This window comes from Balearica regulorum, chromosome 2, assembly GCF_011004875.1.
Source record: "Balearica regulorum gibbericeps isolate bBalReg1 chromosome 2, bBalReg1.pri, whole genome shotgun sequence".
NCBI classification, from domain to species: Eukaryota; Metazoa; Chordata; class Aves; order Gruiformes; family Gruidae; genus Balearica; species Balearica regulorum.
Window position 1 is genome coordinate 111,675,259 of NC_046185.1, and position 19,675 is coordinate 111,694,933.

General features: G+C 40.7%; 2 protein-coding genes across 21 annotated transcripts in view; one reads left to right on the forward strand and one right to left on the reverse strand.

Annotated features, from left to right (window-relative positions):
* Positions 1 to 19,675, reverse strand: part of LOC142600499 (uncharacterized) — a 292,390-nt gene that overhangs the window by 114,591 nt on the left and 158,124 nt on the right. The gene's annotated exons all lie outside the window — the stretch shown is intronic.
* Positions 3,745 to 19,141, forward strand: INHBA (inhibin subunit beta A). The gene is made up of 3 exons (XM_010300141.2): positions 3,745 to 3,873; positions 6,557 to 7,077; positions 18,106 to 19,141. The coding sequence occupies exons 2-3, from the start codon at positions 6,690 to 6,692 to the stop codon at positions 18,990 to 18,992; spliced, it is 1,275 nt and encodes a 424-aa protein (XP_010298443.1). The 5' UTR covers positions 3,745 to 3,873; positions 6,557 to 6,689; the 3' UTR covers positions 18,993 to 19,141.

A 19,675-nucleotide genomic window follows, 5' to 3' on the forward strand; every position in this document is an offset into this window, starting at 1 on the left:
ATGCAAATTAATTTCATGGAATCTACCTTTCAATAATAGCTTTAATTCACCCATAAATGTTAAATGCTGCTCCAACTATAGCCATAAATTTTTCACCCTACTTGGAACCAAATAGGATCTGTCATCTGGGGCTCCCTCCCTGTTTGGTTTAAATCACAATGTGACTCTAATCATAACCTCTGGAAATATCTTTGAAGACAGCATCACTCAAGACATTTTACACATTACATAGCTGTTTCTCAACAAAAAAAATTACTTTTCCGGTAATGTACTGAAAAATTGCCTGTCAAATGAACAGGCGATGTGAACATCTTTAGTTCTTTGGACTACCCTCTACAGTTATAACTTAACTCCATACTCTAAAAATTCAAGAAAATTCTCTTTGTAAATAGGTTTTCCCCCAAAATGCAAAGTTTTGAACAAGCTCTGATTATAAAACACATTTGTGTCATTTCATCTCACACATCTGTGTCACCTGGCTTATGTATACGTATCTCCTGGTTTTTAAGTGTAAAATTGCGACACATATGCTAAAATAACACAGACATAAAAATAAACCTGTTAAAGAAACAGCTTACTGTTCCATGAGTTGGCAAGAAAAAAGATCAATGAATGACATGGCAGAAGACACAGGTATAGTTTAGAAAGAAAATCAACATACTTATTTCTGTTAGTCAGATTGACTTTATGTAAGATTCTCTTCAAACAGAGCATTTATACTTATCCTGCCCCCCCGCAAAAAGTGTCATCCATTAATGAAAAAAAAAAAAAAAAGCGAGAACTTGAAAGCTATTCTTTAGCCCACCCTCTAGACCAAGTTCTTATCCTCAGATGAACTTTATTTTTTGACCCACTCACTAATTATGATTGAAATCACTGGCCCCTCTAAACAGCACATAAGCATTAGAGTTAGCAGCAACAGCGAGACTGGCCTTAATTGGTCCACTTACATAAAAGTAGAAACATAAAACTTCTAAATATAAGTTTCTGGCATATCTTTTTTTGCTATTACAGTAAAATAAGGTACAACAGAGTGAGATTCCAGCTGATTTGCACAGAAATCTGTGCCAATGTGTTTTCTAGTGACGGCTCTTCAAAGCAGGAATGGAGATGCACAAATACTGTTGTGTGCAATTCAGGATTCCAACATAGCTGGTAAGTCACACAATCTCCACTAGGTGAATAATGAAGTGGCATTGGGCCATTTTTTTTAAATGGTTTGTAAGATAAAATCCACAATTAGGGGAAAAAAAAAAAGTTTGCTAGAATACTAACCTTTATCTCTCAGTCCCGTTCCTTTAATTATTTCTGATCCAGCAGGGAAGTAAAATATGCCTGCAAGCCAGCAAGATTGGCTCAGCATCACTCCGGTGTTTTATGTGGTCTCAATCAGTGGTATCAGAATTTAAGTTAGAAATCCCAACTTCACTAAATGAACAATGATTATGTGGATTCTGAAGCTGCCAGGAAAAAAAAAAAAAAAAAGAAAAAAAGAAAAAAGGAAAAAAAAAAAACCCAGCTACAGTCTTTCCCAAGAGCAATTGCCCTTTCTGGCAGGAAGGGGTAAAAATAGAGGCAGCTCATTAATATGGCTTGGCAATGCTTAATGGCAGCTGGTCTGAAGAGTTAGATCAGTGGGTCTTTCCAGCAGTACTCCCGGATCACTGCCAGCAGGTGTTGCTGTGTTCAACAAAATGAAAAGAAGTGGAGGGGTGGGGAGAAAAATATTTATAAAGAGAGAAATAGGTGTGAAAAAAAATTAGTCACTGAGTAAAGCTTTCATTAGGCCTTTGGTAAAGCTATACACAAATTCCCTGAGGCAATAAGGAGCATGCTCTGAAATGAATAATGCTTTTCACTTCTCCTAATCTCCTTTCAGAAGTTATCCTGCACTATAAATCACATACATGTTAGCTGTGCTTCACTAGGTAGCCTTCTCTTTTTGTCACAGACCACACACTTTCGCACAGGGAATTTTCTGACCCGCTGCCGTTGTGGGAGAAGCTGCGGACCGGCTGGGTGCTGCATCAGTAGCGGTGTGATGGTCAGCAGCCGTCGCACCAGCTGCTGTGAATGGAGCACCGCGCTACTCGGAGCCCAAGGAGAAATAACTCCGTTACTTTCAGGGCAATTTTTCCACTCTCTGTAAAACCAATGCAGTACAAGATCTCTTGCTGAGCAGATGTCCGCTGCCAAATTACAACAGTCACTGCACTACCAGTATGCAACTAATTTCAAAGAGTTTTAGGGTGCCAGTTAAAACCAAATGCAGTCTGGTCCTGAGGAAAACAGAATTCCAGGCTGGAAAAGTCCTTTGTTAAAACTCAGTTTTAGGATTCCCGTTAAAATAACTAGGTATGTGCATGCTCATTATTTGTTTGTTCAAGCATATCTGTCACTGTTCCTGAAAGGAAAAAAAAAAAAAAAAAGGTAAAAAAACCCTGTTCTTTGTAACAACTAGAACCACCAATGTCAGATTGCAGGAAAGCTACTGAAACCTGTTTCAAGAGGCTTCAATCCACAGAATGTTACAGCCTGAAAACTTATTATATGCATATTAAACCTGGGAAACAAAACAACCTATCTGGTCGTATGTTTCCCATTAACTCCTGATTTTTTGCTCATTCTACCAAAGCTGTTGTGTGAATACAGCACACACACCAGTTGGAATCAATGCTGCTATAAGAACTCCCTGGTATCACTGTAAGTTGAAAATTTTAAATCTTTCTTCCCTGATCCAGATCAGCCATATTCCAAGACAGATTAAACTTACATTACCAACAGGACATAAAAATACAATTATAAGTACGATTCAGGCCAAAAAAAAAAAAAAAAATCTGAAGGATGGGGATTTTCTGGTAATCAGTGGGTGTTTTGAATGAGTAAAGACTGCATGATCATGCCATTTGTCATAAACGGTACCACATAAAGCCAGCTATTATGTGTGTTTAAGAAAGGAGAAGTATTTTGGATTTACTTTTGACCTTATATATATTACTTTTGTACTGCCTAATTGGCATACAGTTATTTCTGATTTTCACTAACGTAAACTGAAATGAAAATTGCTTTTTATTTTATTCCACATGTGTTAATATCACACTAGCAAAAAATGTGACCTGTCATTCATTGTAACTTATTTTTAGATGTCTAAACAGTTTTTAATAGTGTGATGCAATCTGCACGTCAAGAAGCCAGGAGACTTGGACAAGAGCAATATGATTCATTTTTTAAGAGCTTTACAGGGATCCCTAAGTTAACAGAATGGCATATTTATAAAAAGATTGAATTAAAAAAATCATCCACAGCAAAAGGCTTCTTAATCAAATGCATTTTCCTGAATTTGAAAAGAATCCAAATTTGCAAATAGATTATCTGGTATATCCTTAAGTATGAAAGAAGAAGAAAACAATTTGCAAACTAGTAATTAAGTAGCTGGCAAATACTGTATTTGAACTAAATCAGTGATATCTACATCTAATAATATCTATATCTAGCTATGCAATAAAACAAGTTGGAATGTGTCTTCCTGACTCATAATGTTTGCTTTCAGTCTGATTTTAAGTTCTATTCTTTAAATGGATACAGAGATCACCACTACAAGTTGATATTTTGTCATACGAGACAATTAGGAGTTTCCATTAGATAATTACCAAAAGTATGTCTCATACAGGAAAAACAGTCAATTGCTGATGTAACAGGATTAACCAATCCAGCACAGTGATCCGTCCCACTTACTTTTGACAGACATTATATGTGAGTGTACACATGAGAAGTACAGTATAAAGCTTCGCATTATAAATACCACAAAGAGGAACTTCAGCAGTTCTTAATGCACAATACAGCAGTCTCCTTCTGAGAGTCAGGACTAGAGAGGTAAAACTTTAAACCAGCTTCTTTCTTTTAAAACTGAAACTTTTAATTCCTGTGCATGCTGTTGCATACTGTTAGGGCTATATTGAATGAATGCATATACAGAGCTTTGCAGCTCAGGTAATTTTATAGAAAGAGTCTGAACCACCATTTCTATATTTATTCAAACACTATGTATTTTTGTACATGTATATGTGTATGTATATAAGTACAAATGGACTATATATCAGCGGTCTCAGCAGACTCGCTTTTAGAAAACAGTGGTTTTTAGAAAGTTATGCTTTAATGTTAAATCTGTCATCATCATGGCATGCAAGTAAAATATGCTATACCTATATGTAATAGAGATTGTCTGTGATAAGTGTACCTGTTATATATGGCAAGCAACCTATATCCCACAGCAAGAACCCAAATATACTTTTCTGTATTTTATATTGATTTATGCCTGTCCCTTACTTTTCATCAGACACTGTTGGGATAGGTGCTATATTAGAACTATAAATAACCCCTTTAATTATGTCATCTGTTAGTACATCTAATCATGAATGCATATTTTCATCTGAAATTATTTTTTCATCCAATTAAACTTTTAGTTCTATTTCAAGCTGACTTTCAGACTTCGTATAATTACAACAGACTTTGGGCTGTTCACAAGATCCAAGAAATTTAGATGTATTATAGCGAGGTTTGTGTTACAAAGATGTGTTTATAAGAATGGCTGCAGGGTTTATAATGCTGACAGACCTGTAAGTGTAACAGTATATAACAGTATAGCAACTGAGGTCAGTAAAACACAGATGAGGGTGTACTGTGGATGCCTTATAACAGTGAAAGACTTATAAAAGAGCTTAATTGAAAAGGACTTGCAATATATAACATTTGTAAAACTTTGGTTGATTGTTCAATTACTTCTGTATGTTTCATTTACCCTAACTATAATTCCTTGCCTGTCTCTCAGCCCATGTGCCTGTAGTCATCTCACGGAAATTAGAGACCTTACAATGCTTATATTTATAAATTACTCTTTTCCACTAAACTACAATAATTGATGGTAATATAGTGAAAGTGGAATATTTGCTGGGTAGGAGGTAAGCACACCTGAGAAGACAGAGGTGTGTGAGGGAGAGAGTGAAAGGAAGGAAAAGAAAGAGGGTAAATACTAAAAAAGCAGAAGCTGTTCTAAGAAAATCTGTACAAGTCAAAGTCCGGACGGGAAGAACCTCAAAAGTTAGAGTCTATCATCAGCTGTAGTTTTCTCATTTTCCATTACCCAGTTCAAATGTGAGGGAGTTTACTAACTTCACCCTTGCTAGGCTAGGAACAGAACAGACAGGCTACAGAATGTAAAGGCAACACGAAGCTATGGCAGTGACACAGGGAATGCCTTTTCACTGCAGAGCAAAACTCTCATGGGCATAAAGTGGCAAGGGTCTACCTACCCTTGGTTGAGGGAACTCCAGCTCCTAGCAGTGTTTTACATTGCTTTTCATTCCCCATGTCTTATTCTAATATTATGATTGCTCTATGTGGTTTAAATGAATGAAACAAAAAGTGCCTTCTAATAACAATGGGACAAATGTAGAAGATGTTACTCAGCCTTCCCTCAGACAGAATTATTATTGGCATCAGTGAGGGATTTGCCTGAGTCAGGAGCGAGTATGATTTGGCCAGATGACATGTAACACTTTTCACCTTCAAAGCATTTTTCAGACATTACTTGATTAACCCCAAACCTAAATATATCTGCCTGAGAACTTCTAGGCACAGCTTAGCATAGAAGTAGGGATATTTCTGGTGCGAGGGCACTACCTTAGCATGTCACAGATATGTGCCATACCAACTCCTGCTTAGGCTTTCAGTGCCTGATGGCGTATTGCAGCTGGAGAGCGTATCATGTATTATATAGCCCTCCAAACAACAGTGTTGTTTTGCTCCCGTCAGATCTCTTGCCAGTGTTGATAACCTCCAGCATTTAGAAGCGAGCAGAAAAGATCTTTTCTCTTCTACTCAAGGCAGAATAATGTTCTGCCCAAAATACTCAGAGCCCCTGTCCTCATCCCCATCTCATTCACAAGCTATTTAACATCTCCTGCTATCCCTAACAATACCAGGCAGGACCAAGACCAAGGTGTTTGTTAATAAAAGGTTTCACTCTTTTCATTCATTCATGTTTTCTCTGTTTAGTTAAGCCACTGATACTGTTGAAGGGATAAAACAAATAAAACAAAAAAAAAAAAAAGGGAGACAAAAAAAGGAGGGGGAATGACAGCTAGGGGGGAGCCAGGAGGGTCAAACGGAGAGAAAAAAAAAGAAAAAAAGAGTAAATTTACAGGAATGAAAAGAGATTTGGGGGGGGGGGGGAGGGCAGAAACCACGAGTAGTGATATTTGAAGAGAGGTGTGTGTTAGGGGAGCAATGAGCATAAGGAAGCCAGCCTGCCTGTTCCTCCCCCTTCCTAATCATAGCCTTTACTCACAGACAAAACTCCCTCCCTCTCTCATTCACTCACTCACTTTAGGCCAATCCGTCCTCTCTCTCTCTCTCCCTCTCTCTGTGTCTCTCTCCTACTCTGAGACAGAGTCAGAACTCTTCTCCCTGACAGCCACAAACATCTACAGCAATTATTGCATTCAGAGAGGGAACCTGCAAACAAAACTTCACAGAAAACTTTTGGTTCTTGTTCCAGAGAATTTGCTGAAGAGAAGGAAAAACAAACAAACAAACAAACAAACCAAACCAGCCCCAAAAAAACTGTGCGTGAAGGGGGAGGAAAAGCAGGGCCTTTTAAAAAGGGAATCACAACAACTTTTGCTGCCAGGATGCCTTTGCTTTGGAAGAGAGGATTTTTGTTGGTGCTTTGCTGGATTATAGTGAGGAGTTCCCCAACCCCAGGATCCGAGGGGCACAGTTCAGTCACTGACTGCCCATCATGTGCCCTCGCCACGCTCTCAAAGGATGTGCCCAGCTCACAGCCTGAGATGGTGGAAGCAGTAAAGAAGCACATACTGAACATGTTGCACTTGAGGGACAGACCTAATATCACCCAGCCGGTGCCCAAGGCAGCACTTTTAAATGCCATCAAAAAACTCCATGTGGGAAAGGTGGGAGAGGATGGTTATGTGGAAATAGAGGATGATGTTGGAAGAAGAGCCGAAATGAATGAAGTTGTGGAGCAAACCTCAGAAATCATCACTTTTGCGGAATCAGGTGAGTGCTTGAAAAACAAAACTGTAAAATATCCTTTGTGCCAGAACTGCAATTAACTTCTTTTCTTCTCCTCAGCAATAATGTTTTCTGCGAGGTCGTAGGATGAGACTTGGGGGGAGGGAGAAGGAGGAATGGGATGGGGGGGACGGGACTCTGAAGGAATTTGATTTTTCTGACTTAGTCTTGGCTACAGATTACACTTGCTAAGCACAGACAGCCACACAGGGAGGAAGCTCTCTAACCAATCTTGAGCAGAAAGTCAGGCTGCAGCGGGGTCCTCCAAACTGTGCCTGTGAAGCCAGAGTACTTGCAGTAAAGTACTGGGTTGCAGAGCTGATGGTGAAAGAAAAAGGCTGAAGCCTTTTGGGGAGTTTATCAAGACAGAAAGTGAGCTGCAAACTACTTGAGAAACAACCCTTTCATGTAAAAATTATAGTGCAATTTATAAAATCAGATGAAGCAGCTTTAACTTTTAGAAGTGAGAGGGTTTGTTTCTTTTTTTTTTTTTTTAACTTAGCACAGCATCTTCGGCAATAAAGAGTTGCAGGGACTGTCAGATGACTTCAATAGAACCGGACAAGTTGCTGTAGCTGATCCAATTTGTAATGCAGACTTCTGCATACTGGAAAAAAAGATTCTGTTCCTAAAATGCTCCTGCCAAAAAAATGCAACCTTGGTAGGGTGTATTTTGAACTCTTTCACAGTTGTTTTCCCTAACTCTTATACAGTAACAGCTCAGAATATAGATATTTACTAAGTAATGGCTTAAGACTCACATCAACTGCCTATAGGAAACAGCTCTAAAGTTGTACTTTACTGTCTAGTTCCTACATGAATAGGACCAGAACCCGTTTTAATTCAATGTATATGTATGTGCATATTTATCTGTTAGTGTGTGTGAGTATGTTTATACATGCATCAATAGCAGTATCTTGCAATAACTCTATCATCTAACTAACAGCAACTTTTTATGATGCTGTCTAGCCAAAGCATTTTTCCTGTTGCCAAGACGGTTTTAAAAGAATGTCATTGTTTTGTTTGGTACAGCATATGGTAGGCAAAGTATGCAAAGGAACTCCAAGCATTTTTGTTTAAAAGTTTGCTGCAGCAGTATAAACAATTAAGACAACACTCAGAGTTTCCAGTCCTGAAAACCTGTTGACTCAGATGTTCTGTTTGCAGGGAAGCCATGCACAAGAAGTGTGCATGCTTTTAAGAGCAGACATTCCTGCTGGCTGTCCGATTTCCAACTGTACAAGGAACCCTTGCCTCCGGAGTCCTTGTCAATATACACATTATCAGTTCTTTCAGTATGAAAGCTCAGGCGTTTCGGTTTTTCCATCCCCTCCACTTCAGAAAGCAGGCAGAAGGTGTCAATGCCAGTGGTCATTAGAAGCAGGGGCGGCTCAATGTTAGTTTAGAAATGAGTTTTTAAAAGCAAGGAAATCTCTAAGCTATCTATGAGTCGGATTCCCCACCTGGTTTTCAGCAGCTCGCTCTGAGCACAGTGAAACACATATGGCATGAGCAGTGGTTTCTCTTCACTGTGTGAGTCCCAATCATTTGTAAACACATTATTGTCTCTCCTGAGCTCTGACACAAAGGAATTTGGAATTTGATATATGCCTACTCAGTACGACACCCTCCAACGGCGGCTCCTGAAGCCATTGGCTCTCGGGCTCACGTGAGCAGCGAAAATCGTGCCATTGCCCACACGCTGGCCAATAGTCCAGCCACCGACCCCCCCCCGTCACAAACTACCCAACACTAACATGTCACTTTTAGTTTGATTTACATAGCGTCGTCCTACCACTGCGAGCGAAATTAATTTAAGAAGACTTATGCTATGGAGTTGCACAGCTGAAGGATGGGGGCATCCGCTGTATTCCCATGCCTTGTCTTTCCTGCTGCTGTTCTCCAACTTCACGCTAAGCCCATCCTGGAAGTCAAGGCAGCAGGGCAGCTCTGGCCCTTTTTCCCATACCTGCTAGGCTTTGATACGGGAGGAGGGGGGCAGCAATTAGCAACCTAGAAACCGAGCTGTAGGGTTTGGGCTTATAATGGAAATGATAACCCCACTCTGTGGAGTAACTTCAGACTACTAAAACCTATTTTTAATCTATAGGCATTCATATTTGGTGTCTTGCTAACATCAGAGGATCTACCATACTTTACAGGTGCCAATGCTGTCACAACTTAAGTAAAGTCTATCTGGGATCTCTTCCACTCACGCACCAGCAGTATTGCATGTTAAATGTTAAAGCAATATTATTTTTTCTGTTGAGGAAAGTGAGGCAAAAAAGAAGACAAGTGACATGTCATATAGGAAGTACGAGTTAAAAAGACAGAAATAGAATATAGCCAAATGGACAGTCCCCACTTTTCACTCCGTGGGAACTGGTAAGAGTATGGACACGTTTTAAAACACCAAGCAGGAGAATAAACATGTTCCTCTCACGGTCAGGTTAATGTTCTTCCTGCTTTTAATGTGAAACTCACTCTGTCTCAAAAGAGGGCAATAGGAAATCAATGAAAATGAATGGAAACATCTCACGTTGTATCAAATAAAGGTCTATGGAAAGAGAAATAAGACTTTAGGCTTTTTGTTCCTTTGGGTACTATTTGACATAAACCAGCCATTCCCCCTACCTTTCAGAAGCCACATTTACTACTTGCCTTCATAAAAAAGTAGTATTTCCATCTTTCATCAGCCGTATCCTCAGACATAGAATGAAATGGAGTGAATGAACAAACAGTGCCCTGTGCACGTGACTCTGGCTTGAGACTGTTATTTTCTAAAACAGACCAAAATTCAACTGAGCACAGGCTTCAGACAGTTAGAGGGGAAACTAAATGCAGTGAACTTGTCTGAAGCACAGGTGTAGTTATGTCCAGGAAATCAGCAAAATAGTTGGCAGGTAGTTTTCACAGCTAACAAATCCAGGCAGATCTTTGCAAAACTAATGACCGCGAGTATTGGGCAAAAGTTTACAAATGCACCCTACTGTCCTTTGGCACTCTTACAAGTAAAACATGAAAATGATTTTCTACTTGCATATCAAACTAAGATTACTAACCTCGATTAGTTCTGCTACGAGGGTAGCTGTGCCAGAGCTCTGTGGGTTACTTCAAGGTCTTAAAAATAGTCTTTTGAGGAGAGGGGTCATATAATTTTGTGACAAGCAAATCCAATAGGTTCTATAACTGAGATACCCAACGCTCATAAAATATGGTTGGCTACTAACTCTTTCATTATTTTAAGTAGATAGCTTATTAGGCAGACCTGGGATTTTGCCAAGTGAATTTGATCCTGGCAACTGAACTACGAATGAAATGGGTTGCTAAGATCAGCCCCCGAGAAGGTGATAGGAATTACTGGATGGAAATACTGAAATCCAAAGGCTTATCATTAGGAGAGCTGTCAGGAAAAAAAAGAGATGTCTGACAGCTATTTAGACCGTTTCTACCTTTTTGTATCATACTGAATGCAAGGTGAACTGACTTGCTCATGTGATACCTACTTTCACGTGCAGATGCATGTGTGTACACACTCACCCCTTTTCCTAGGAAGATATCTACTGCTATACATCCAGACTGGCAGTTCAGGAGGAAAAAAACGATGGGTCGCTTATGCCTCTTCAAGTCATTTAATCAATTTTCTTTTGCAAGCCAGTGTATTTAATGGTACAGATATCCGTGCTGAATAAAGAATGGCCACGAGAGGGCACACTCCAAAGGCTTTTTGCTCCACGCAAGGCAACCTTCCTGCAAGCTCCTGTTTTACCTAATTGGATCCTGAATCCCAGAGATCTTTATGCTTATCTGTAGCTTCTCTGAGTGGAGCTCTTGTTTCTCTCTTCTAGTTTATTTAAAAGACAGAGATTCACTGGAGTGGAAGACTGTAAGTAAAATAATTCAGGAAGGGAACATGCAAAGGGGAAAAAGATAAACTGATGGATGCTAGAAGTTCTGGAAATCTAGAGAGAACAGAAATTATCATTATTATTTTTTACAAGATACTGAGAAATGTGACCGTGAATCATCATCTGAGCTGATTTTCTCACATCTTTTTTTAATGCAGTCTCCTTGGCTTTTAAAAAACAAGCCTATTTCCCCTTGGTGGTTTTTTGTTTTGTGTTGGGTGTTTGGGTTTTGGGGTGTTTTTTTTTTCCTTCCTTTGGCATACTGTATCAAAGATTTCAAGTTTAGCAAATGAATGCAAGTTACTGCCAGAATAAGAAATCCATTCCGTATTAATCTGTTTCATTGTACCAAAATGTGAGAAGTCAGGGAGGTTGTTCGGTTTGAGAACAACTTGAGAAAGCACAGACGAATCTGAGAAAGTGGGAACCAGTTTAGAAAAAGATACCTGAGAGAGAGTATTGCACGTGTCCATCTCTATGTATAGTCATGCATACAGTTTTGTATGCAAATACAGTTGGGAATATCAGAATATGCATTTGCCGGTATGTGTGTATAAGCGCACATATGTCCATATGTACGGGTACGCCGAGGCAGACACGCTTATATACCCGTGTAGCTGTACCTGCATCATTGTAATATGAATAGGTTCCTGCAGATAACTCTGTGCATTCATGTGCTCTCCTGTGTGCAGGAGGTATCCACATTGCATATGATCAAATGATTCATGCTGAGGAGTTCTTTTATCTAGATCTGTCTATATGGCTCTGAAAAGGCAATCTCATTTAATGCAACAGAGCTTTGCTAGAAAGATTTAGGATGGAAGCTAAGTCTACTGGAAGCAATTGGAAGTTTTGCTATTCATTTCAGTGGGCTTGGGATTTGGGCCTTAGTGCATACAAATTAAATATTTTAATGAAAACAGACTGGCAGCTTCTGATCCACTTAAATTAAGAATTTACAACAAATTATCACAAGTATTTACAAAAAAAATTTAAAAATTACTCTTTTATGAAAGACAAAGACTTGGTATTGTTATTACCTTGAAATATGTTATTGGTGCCAGTGACCCTAAACTTTGCTTGAGCTATTTCAGACGTAAATGCAAAATCAAGTAACAAAAAACTTCAACCAAACAAACACCTTTTTTGTTTCTAAATATTTAAAGCCATGTGGGGGAAGGGCTTTCAATTTGGAAAGAACTCTAGGCTGGGGATGTAAAGTGCTTTCCTCCTGACAAAATAGCAGAGGAGAGTCAAGGTTCACCAGAACTGAATTATTTCACATTCTGAATGACCTTGTCAATGCCCCTTTGGGTTAACTTTTCAAGAAAAGGTATTTAAATAAGGTTGTTGCCGCTTTTTTACCCATGAATGCTTGGGGAATAGTTTTTCCCCCTGGTTTTCTTTTTTCGTTTATTTTTTTCTTACAACAAAAATGTCCTTTTGCTGGCAGCGAAGGGTAGGTGAACATGAAGATAAGGTGTTTGTTATTTGTGTCACAATTGCTCCTGCCTTTGTAAGAGGCAACAGTCAGGCAGGAACGAAAGTACGCAACCTGGATGACCAGACACATACGACGGGTGATGAATAATTAGAATAAATCATTTGCCAGCGATCCATAGGCTGCAATGCCTTCACAGAAACGGCCAATGTCTAATCATGGTAATAACACATTTGTAATAATCAATCTGCCTAGGAGATAATTGCCAGATGATAACAGTGCTAAATTCACTGAATAAATTCTACATTGTGAACAATTCATCTAACTCTAGTGGTCACTCATTAGTAAACATTTTGAGCAATTATCTCTCAATAACCATGCTCTTCTCTTCACTCTCTTTAGAGGAACCTTTCTAGTAACCTATTTTTTTCTGTCTCCTGGGGAACGGAAATGAGAAGTAAAGAGAAGGATGCTTTTGAATGTAATTACAGATTGGCACGCAGTACAAATTCCCCCAAATCTAAACATAGGCAGTAGTAAAGTTAGCAACTAAAAAAGGAAAAAAAAGCTTGCTTTGTATGGAAAAACAGTTCACTTACAGTATAACGTAAAAACGGTTCAAAATTAAGCAGCGGTGAAGCATGGAAATTTAAAGTAACAGCACCTTCTTACACAGTGAGCATTTTTCAAAGGAAAATTTAAATATTGTGTATTAAGAGAAATTAAGAATAAGTCATGTTATAATGTCAGAAAGGATAATCACTTTCATTATGAAAAAAACAGCCTTCATAATTTAACAGCATATGGTTAAAAAAAAAAAAAGTCATTTAAAGTATCTTAGCATTTTACTCAAAAAAAGATGCTCTTAATTGTATAGCTTAGACCCTACCTAGTATATGTACATAGCTTGAACTAACAGGGCTCGATCTTGAATCCCGCTGCAAATCGCAAATAAATTAGCTTCGACTGCATAGTTACAGCCAGCGATACTGAAGGAAGGATCTTTAGCCTCAGAGGAAGAGCGCGCTGGAGCCGCAGGCTCCTGCCGTGAGCCCAGCAGGAGCTACCCCACGCAGGGCTGCCCCCCACCCGTCCCCCCGCGCCTGGGCCGCGAGGGCTCTGCCAGTCCCTCCGCACTCTCCTGCGCCGTGCCCATCACCAAGTGCCACTCGGGAGCAGGTACCGAGCGCAGAGTCCCGCGTGTGAGCCCTGAACAGCCAGCCCTTCCAGAGGTGGAGAGGAGGGTACCTGTGCAGGCGCCCCTCTGCTTGCATGTTCAGCTTTCTCTCCTAAAAAGGTGCGCGAGCACCGCTGAAGAGAAAAACAGATTTGAGCAAACTCTCATGCTATATATACTGATGCTACACTTTCTTTCCATTCAGTAACTCCTTCCATTAAACCTTTTACCATATATGCACTACTACTTAGGTCTTGCATTTTTAACCATTTCTCACAGCATTTGCCAGTGTCACTCGCGCTGCTAGACTGCTCCCTCGGCGTCACAGCCCTCTTCCTGGAAGGGACTTTGCTCAGCAGTAAAGCGGAGAGGTGGCCTCTCCAAGGCTTTGGGAAGGGGAGACGAGGAAAAGCAATCAAAGGGGGCCCAAAGTAATCCCTCGTCTCCTTTTTCAGCTGCTTTCTGCTATGATAACAATCCAGGCTGTTGACATCGCCGTTTATATGAGCATGGAAGTGATGAAGGCATTACCGCTGTTGGGCTGTGGGTCTTTCCACAGGAGTCAGGCAGGAGGAGCAGGATGATTAGAAATGGAAAAGGACCCTTGCAAATCAGCTGTGGCAGATGAAAAGGCAGGACAAGAGGATAAACAAAGCAATTATGGAAGTGATACCATCCCCAACTTTCAGGAAGGTCTCCTTTTCACTTTCAGTTAGATGAACAGTATATATTTCCAAAGCTTTGAACCTGGTCATTAACTCAGACCAAAAAGGAAAGACTGCTAAATCCCCAAGCAATATTTGAGGAAAATGAAATACAGCGATATTTTTTGTCTCAGAACACTTGAAGAATTTATTTTATTGCAGCACCGAACCTTTTGGAAATAAAGATCCTGTTATAAAGTGAATGTGTAATCATAATAAGCCAGATCCAGAGATCTCAATTCAGTTTTAGGACAGGTCAAACTCTGATTTCAAAATGAGGCTTGTCTGAGCATAGTGACCTCATAAAAACTGCAGGATTCATACCATTTGTGCTGTGTGATCATAACAAACTAGTTGTGAATGTGGAGAGAATTCAGAAAAGCTTCATTTTTTCCTAATGTGAAAGCATGCTTTTTATCCCCAACTTTGCACCGTTCCCAGTCTCCTCCTAAAAAGATTTGTGAAAGGGAAAGGTTTTTTCAATTGCGGTAAAACCTTTTATTAGCTATGCACGTTTGAGGTCTCAGGATTTTGTTTTGTCCAGAAATACTAGGCTCATATAAGCTTCCTGCATTTTTTTTTCTTCAGAATCCAAATCGACCATTCGTGTATAAAAAGTGCAGCTAGCCACATCCAGAGAGGCTGTTATTGTAGCTAACAACCTACGGGGAGGCTGTTACCCCTGTATAAGGACATGTCTTATGCTACCTTGCTCAAGCTCACTTTCCTCAAGTGAAGAAAGAGCAAGTACTCAGGTACTTTCAGCATACTATTCTAATATGTTCAGTAATGAGGAAGAATTCAACTTTCACACTCACAGGAACAGATGAAAAACTAATTAAGAGAGTTCTTGAGGTCCTGTTTCTTTCATGTAGTATCTGTCAACAAGAGTGCCTGCATTGCTATGCTTCCGGCCAGTGCAGAAGGTAACATGAATATTTACTGTTGGAGGTATGTCACTTTGAAACTATTTTCAACTCCCACTAGCATGGAAATAACAAAATGTGAAATATCATGCGTTAGCACTTAACAGCATTAGGTTATTCTGTAACACAGGGCTGTCTGGCTTTTCTGATCGGGTGGGCCATACAGCTTCTTCCCCTGTTGAGCCAGGTCCGCGCACCCCGGCTGCTTTCTTCAGAGCATGCGACTGGGCCATTTTCCATGCTGACGTCCAGCACAGCTGATCTGCTCATGCACAGGATCCCTCCTGGCGCCAGAACTGCCGTCTGTGCCCAGCTTGGTACCTCAGGAACACAGAATGCACTTCCCAGCAATATATGCCTATTGCCCTCATCAGTCTGTGAGCTCTAGGGAAAGAGAGCAGCTAGGAAAAGGCTGCTGGTGCCAGAACAATTTCTGCAGCTTGGTCTAAACCATCTTTTCTCCCCCCAATGTTTCCTTAGGTAGGGAGAGCAAACAGAAGGGGTTGGACAGAGAGTCTTGGAGGCACCAACCCACTCCTGGCAGGTCACCTGTCTTCAGGTTCCACTGAAGCCCAGGTTCCCCTCAGAAAGGGTTTATTGGGGCTGTACCAAGGAAAGGGATAAGCTGAAGTCAGAAGCTTGCTTTAGAAGAGAAAGCCAGGGGGAACGGAGACACAGGCTGGCTGGATGGTCCTGGCAAGCCTTAGAAGTATCCATTCTCATAGAGAACACTCTTTGTAACATCCCTACGTACAAAGCAACCAGCCTCTTGGACCAGACTTCCTTTGGACTGGAGGAATGTCATTGTACATCTCCTCATGCTCTGAAACCCAGGCAGGAGTGGGATTAATGCCTATCGCCTCCCCGCTGCTCCAACACAGCTGGCAGCTTTGCCATAGTTTCATTTCCAGAACAGAAAAAAATAGGTAAAAGCTGACTAATGAACTTTCAGTCATTATTGAATGAGTCTTATTTAAAAAATAACAGAAAAACAGTAACTCCACCATGCCTTACAGTACTGGTCAGCTTGCTCTGTCTTTTCTATAAGCTACTTCCTTTTCTGAGGCACAGTCCCACTGGTTCGTGTAGCTCCCTGAGAAATTAATGTAGCTCACTTCGGAGACTGGCATCAGGAAAGCCTGTGAGAAGCAGTTAACAGAAACCATGTGTTACCCTATCTCAGTGACAGTTGAAGTCTACAATTTCACACTCTCACTTAGAGGGAAAACAAAAACAAAAACAAAACACTGTGCCCTTTGGCCACTGCAATTCAGAAATGTCTGTCTCTTTGACCTGGGAATGCCACCAGGGAAAGCTGAACATGTCAGTGCCAGGACTTCACAGAGAAGGAAAGCAACAGGTAGCTCAAAGGGCAGCACAGCCTGCCTACAGAATTTAGAAACCAGGAACTCTTGAATTTGCAAGTGAATACATGATATATGCCTCTTGTGATTTTGCCCCACTTCCGTCTCACTTGAGAACAGGGGAGCAAGGAGATGGTCAGGGAGCCCATACTAGTGGAGTTGAGTGGCAATGGGAAGCAAGAAGAGCAGCCTTGCTGCCATGAGAGCAATTTTTTGTGTGTGTGTCCAGCCACTTCAGTTTTGATCACCACTTGCCCTTTTTAGAGTGCAAAGTTCTGGTTCCCTGACAAGCAGAAGCACTGCACAGAGAATCGGGTCAACAACCATGGGTAGCTCAAGAATAATATCAATGACAAATTGATAATTATGAATACTGTCAGATATCTGTGCATTTAAAATCTGTGACCCCGGTCCATCCTGACCTCCGTGCTGAGAAAGAACAAAAGATGCCAACATGGCTCTTTCTTTTGTCAAGGAAACAGAAAAGTACCTCTCTTAAAAAAATAATACCACTACCACCCCCCCAGCTAATTCATTCTCTCTTAACTTTTTCATGCTCTAGTGATCAAATCATTAAACAGCCCTCATTATTCATTCCAACTTCTGCCAGGGATATGAGCTCTGTATCAGAGAAACACCCCCTCACCATCATAATCATCATCATGACATCTCAGCAAGTTGATACAATTATGCCAGAGAACCATCCTCATAATTATACAGTTCTTTAGCTCATTTCTCAGTGTATTCACCATTACTATAATCACAGCGAGTACAGTGTGTTAAATTAAGAACAGGATCTACAGCTAACATCTCACAGGATGAAGAGTCTGCCTGCTGCAATTTTGCAATTCTTTACAATATAACTCTGCAAACCTCTCAAAGCTGAGGCTCATATTTTAGTATTTCTTTGTTTTTGAAACAATTGACATTTACAACTCATTTTAAAATGCATATGAAGAATGGTATTTCACGGAGGGATAAAGGGCAGACCTCGTTCCCACATAATTTCAAAAGTATTGCCAAAGAATTGGCAGGGCTGGAACTCACTCCCTAACTTTAGCTATTAGGCGCAGATATGCATGTGTATAGTACACACAGTCATGGACTGTCGTCACAAAAGCATTTTTTGCCTTTCAGCTCCATGATCACAAAGACAGCGTAGGCAAATGAACTCTTAGCAGCTACTGATGCTTATTTGCTTTGAGATTCTTTACATAAATGACTATATCATTACCATAACAAAATGCTTTGGTTAAAATATGATAGTGGAAAACAACAGGGAAAGAAATACTTTTCTAAAGAGAGAATTTTCACAAAAGACAAACTGAGGAGGTAAAGGAAGGTTAGAACAGTAGAATCATAAAAATTCAAAGAGCCAAGTAGGAAACCAAAGGAACTTCATGCCTGTGGCGACAGTAACACAATTCTCTTTAACAGAATGCAAGCAGACATACTAACAAGTTCTTCCTGTCTATTTCCGTTTACCAAATCAGGCACAGCCAAGAAAATGTTGCACTTTGAGATTTCCAAGGAAGGCAGTGAATTATCGGTGGTGGAACATGCTGAAGTGTGGCTCTTCCTGAAGGTCTCCAAGGCCAACCGGAGCAGGACAAAAGTCACCATCCGTCTGTTTCAACAGCAGCGGCAGCCAAAAAGTAACTCTGAAGGAGCAGAAGATACCGAGGACGGGGGGCTGAAAGGTGAAAGGAGTGAGACTTTGATTTCAGAAAAGGCAGTGGACACCCGTAAGAGCACTTGGCACATCTTTCCTGTCTCCAGCAGCGTCCAGAGACTCCTGGACCAAGGCAAGAGCTCTCTGGATGTGCGGATTGCCTGTGACCTGTGTCAAGAGACTGGAGCCAGCCTGGTGCTACTAGGCAAGAAGAAGAAAAAGGAAGATGATGGGGAAGGGAAAGAAAAGGAAGCTGGAGAATTCACAGGAGAAGAGGAGAAGGAGCAATCACATCGGCCCTTCCTGATGATGCTTGCCCGGCACTCAGAGGACCGCCAGCACCGGCGGCGGAGACGAGGCCTGGAGTGTGATGGCAAAGTCAACATCTGCTGCAAGAAGCAGTTCTTTGTCAGCTTCAAGGACATAGGATGGAGTGACTGGATCATTGCACCTACAGGTTATCATGCCAACTACTGCGAAGGAGAGTGCCCCAGCCACATAGCAGGCACATCTGGTTCATCGTTATCTTTCCACTCCACTGTCATCAACCATTACCGCATGCGGGGCCATAGCCCCTTTGCCAACCTCAAGTCGTGTTGTGTGCCCACCAAGCTGCGGCCCATGTCCATGCTCTACTATGATGATGGCCAGAACATCATTAAGAAAGACATACAGAATATGATTGTGGAGGAGTGTGGCTGTTCGTAGACGCATGTGTGCGCAACAGCCTTCTCATGAAGTTGAGAAGAAAACGTATCAAAAGGCCAAGAAGAGGAAAGACCAGACATGGTATAACCTTTTTTGAATGAAACAATCATCGGAAATAAAAGCAAAAACAAAAGAGAGAGAGAAAAGAGAGGGAAAAAAAAGACTTATGGAGGATCAGAAAGGACTTCAGCTATAAAAAGGAAGAAAGCTTCACGAACCCGGGCTTGAATGAGATACATCTGAATGGCGGTATGGGTTGGGGATTTCCCCTTCCTTTCAGTATGCTCCTTATCTTATTACATAGTATATTAAACATTAGTTATTACTAGGGGAGTTATGTTCCCTCCCCTAGTTACCCATCAATTCAAGCCATGGTAGCAGCTCATCTAACCTGCAGCAATTTGGACTAAGTCCAAAATGTCATTTAAATTCCTTGAAAAGCCATGTGTATGAACACTACATTCACTGGCACTTTCCCCCCCCAAATTTACCGAGGAACTGAGTAGGTGTGTAATGTTTGTATGTATATATATGGCTATGTATTTATATACATATCTCTATACATACAGACACTATACACGTAAATATACTTAACATTGGTAAAGGGACAATATTGTGCAGGTGTATACACCTTCATCTTCTGCACTACATTTACAAAAAAGAAAAGAAAAAAGGAAAAAAAG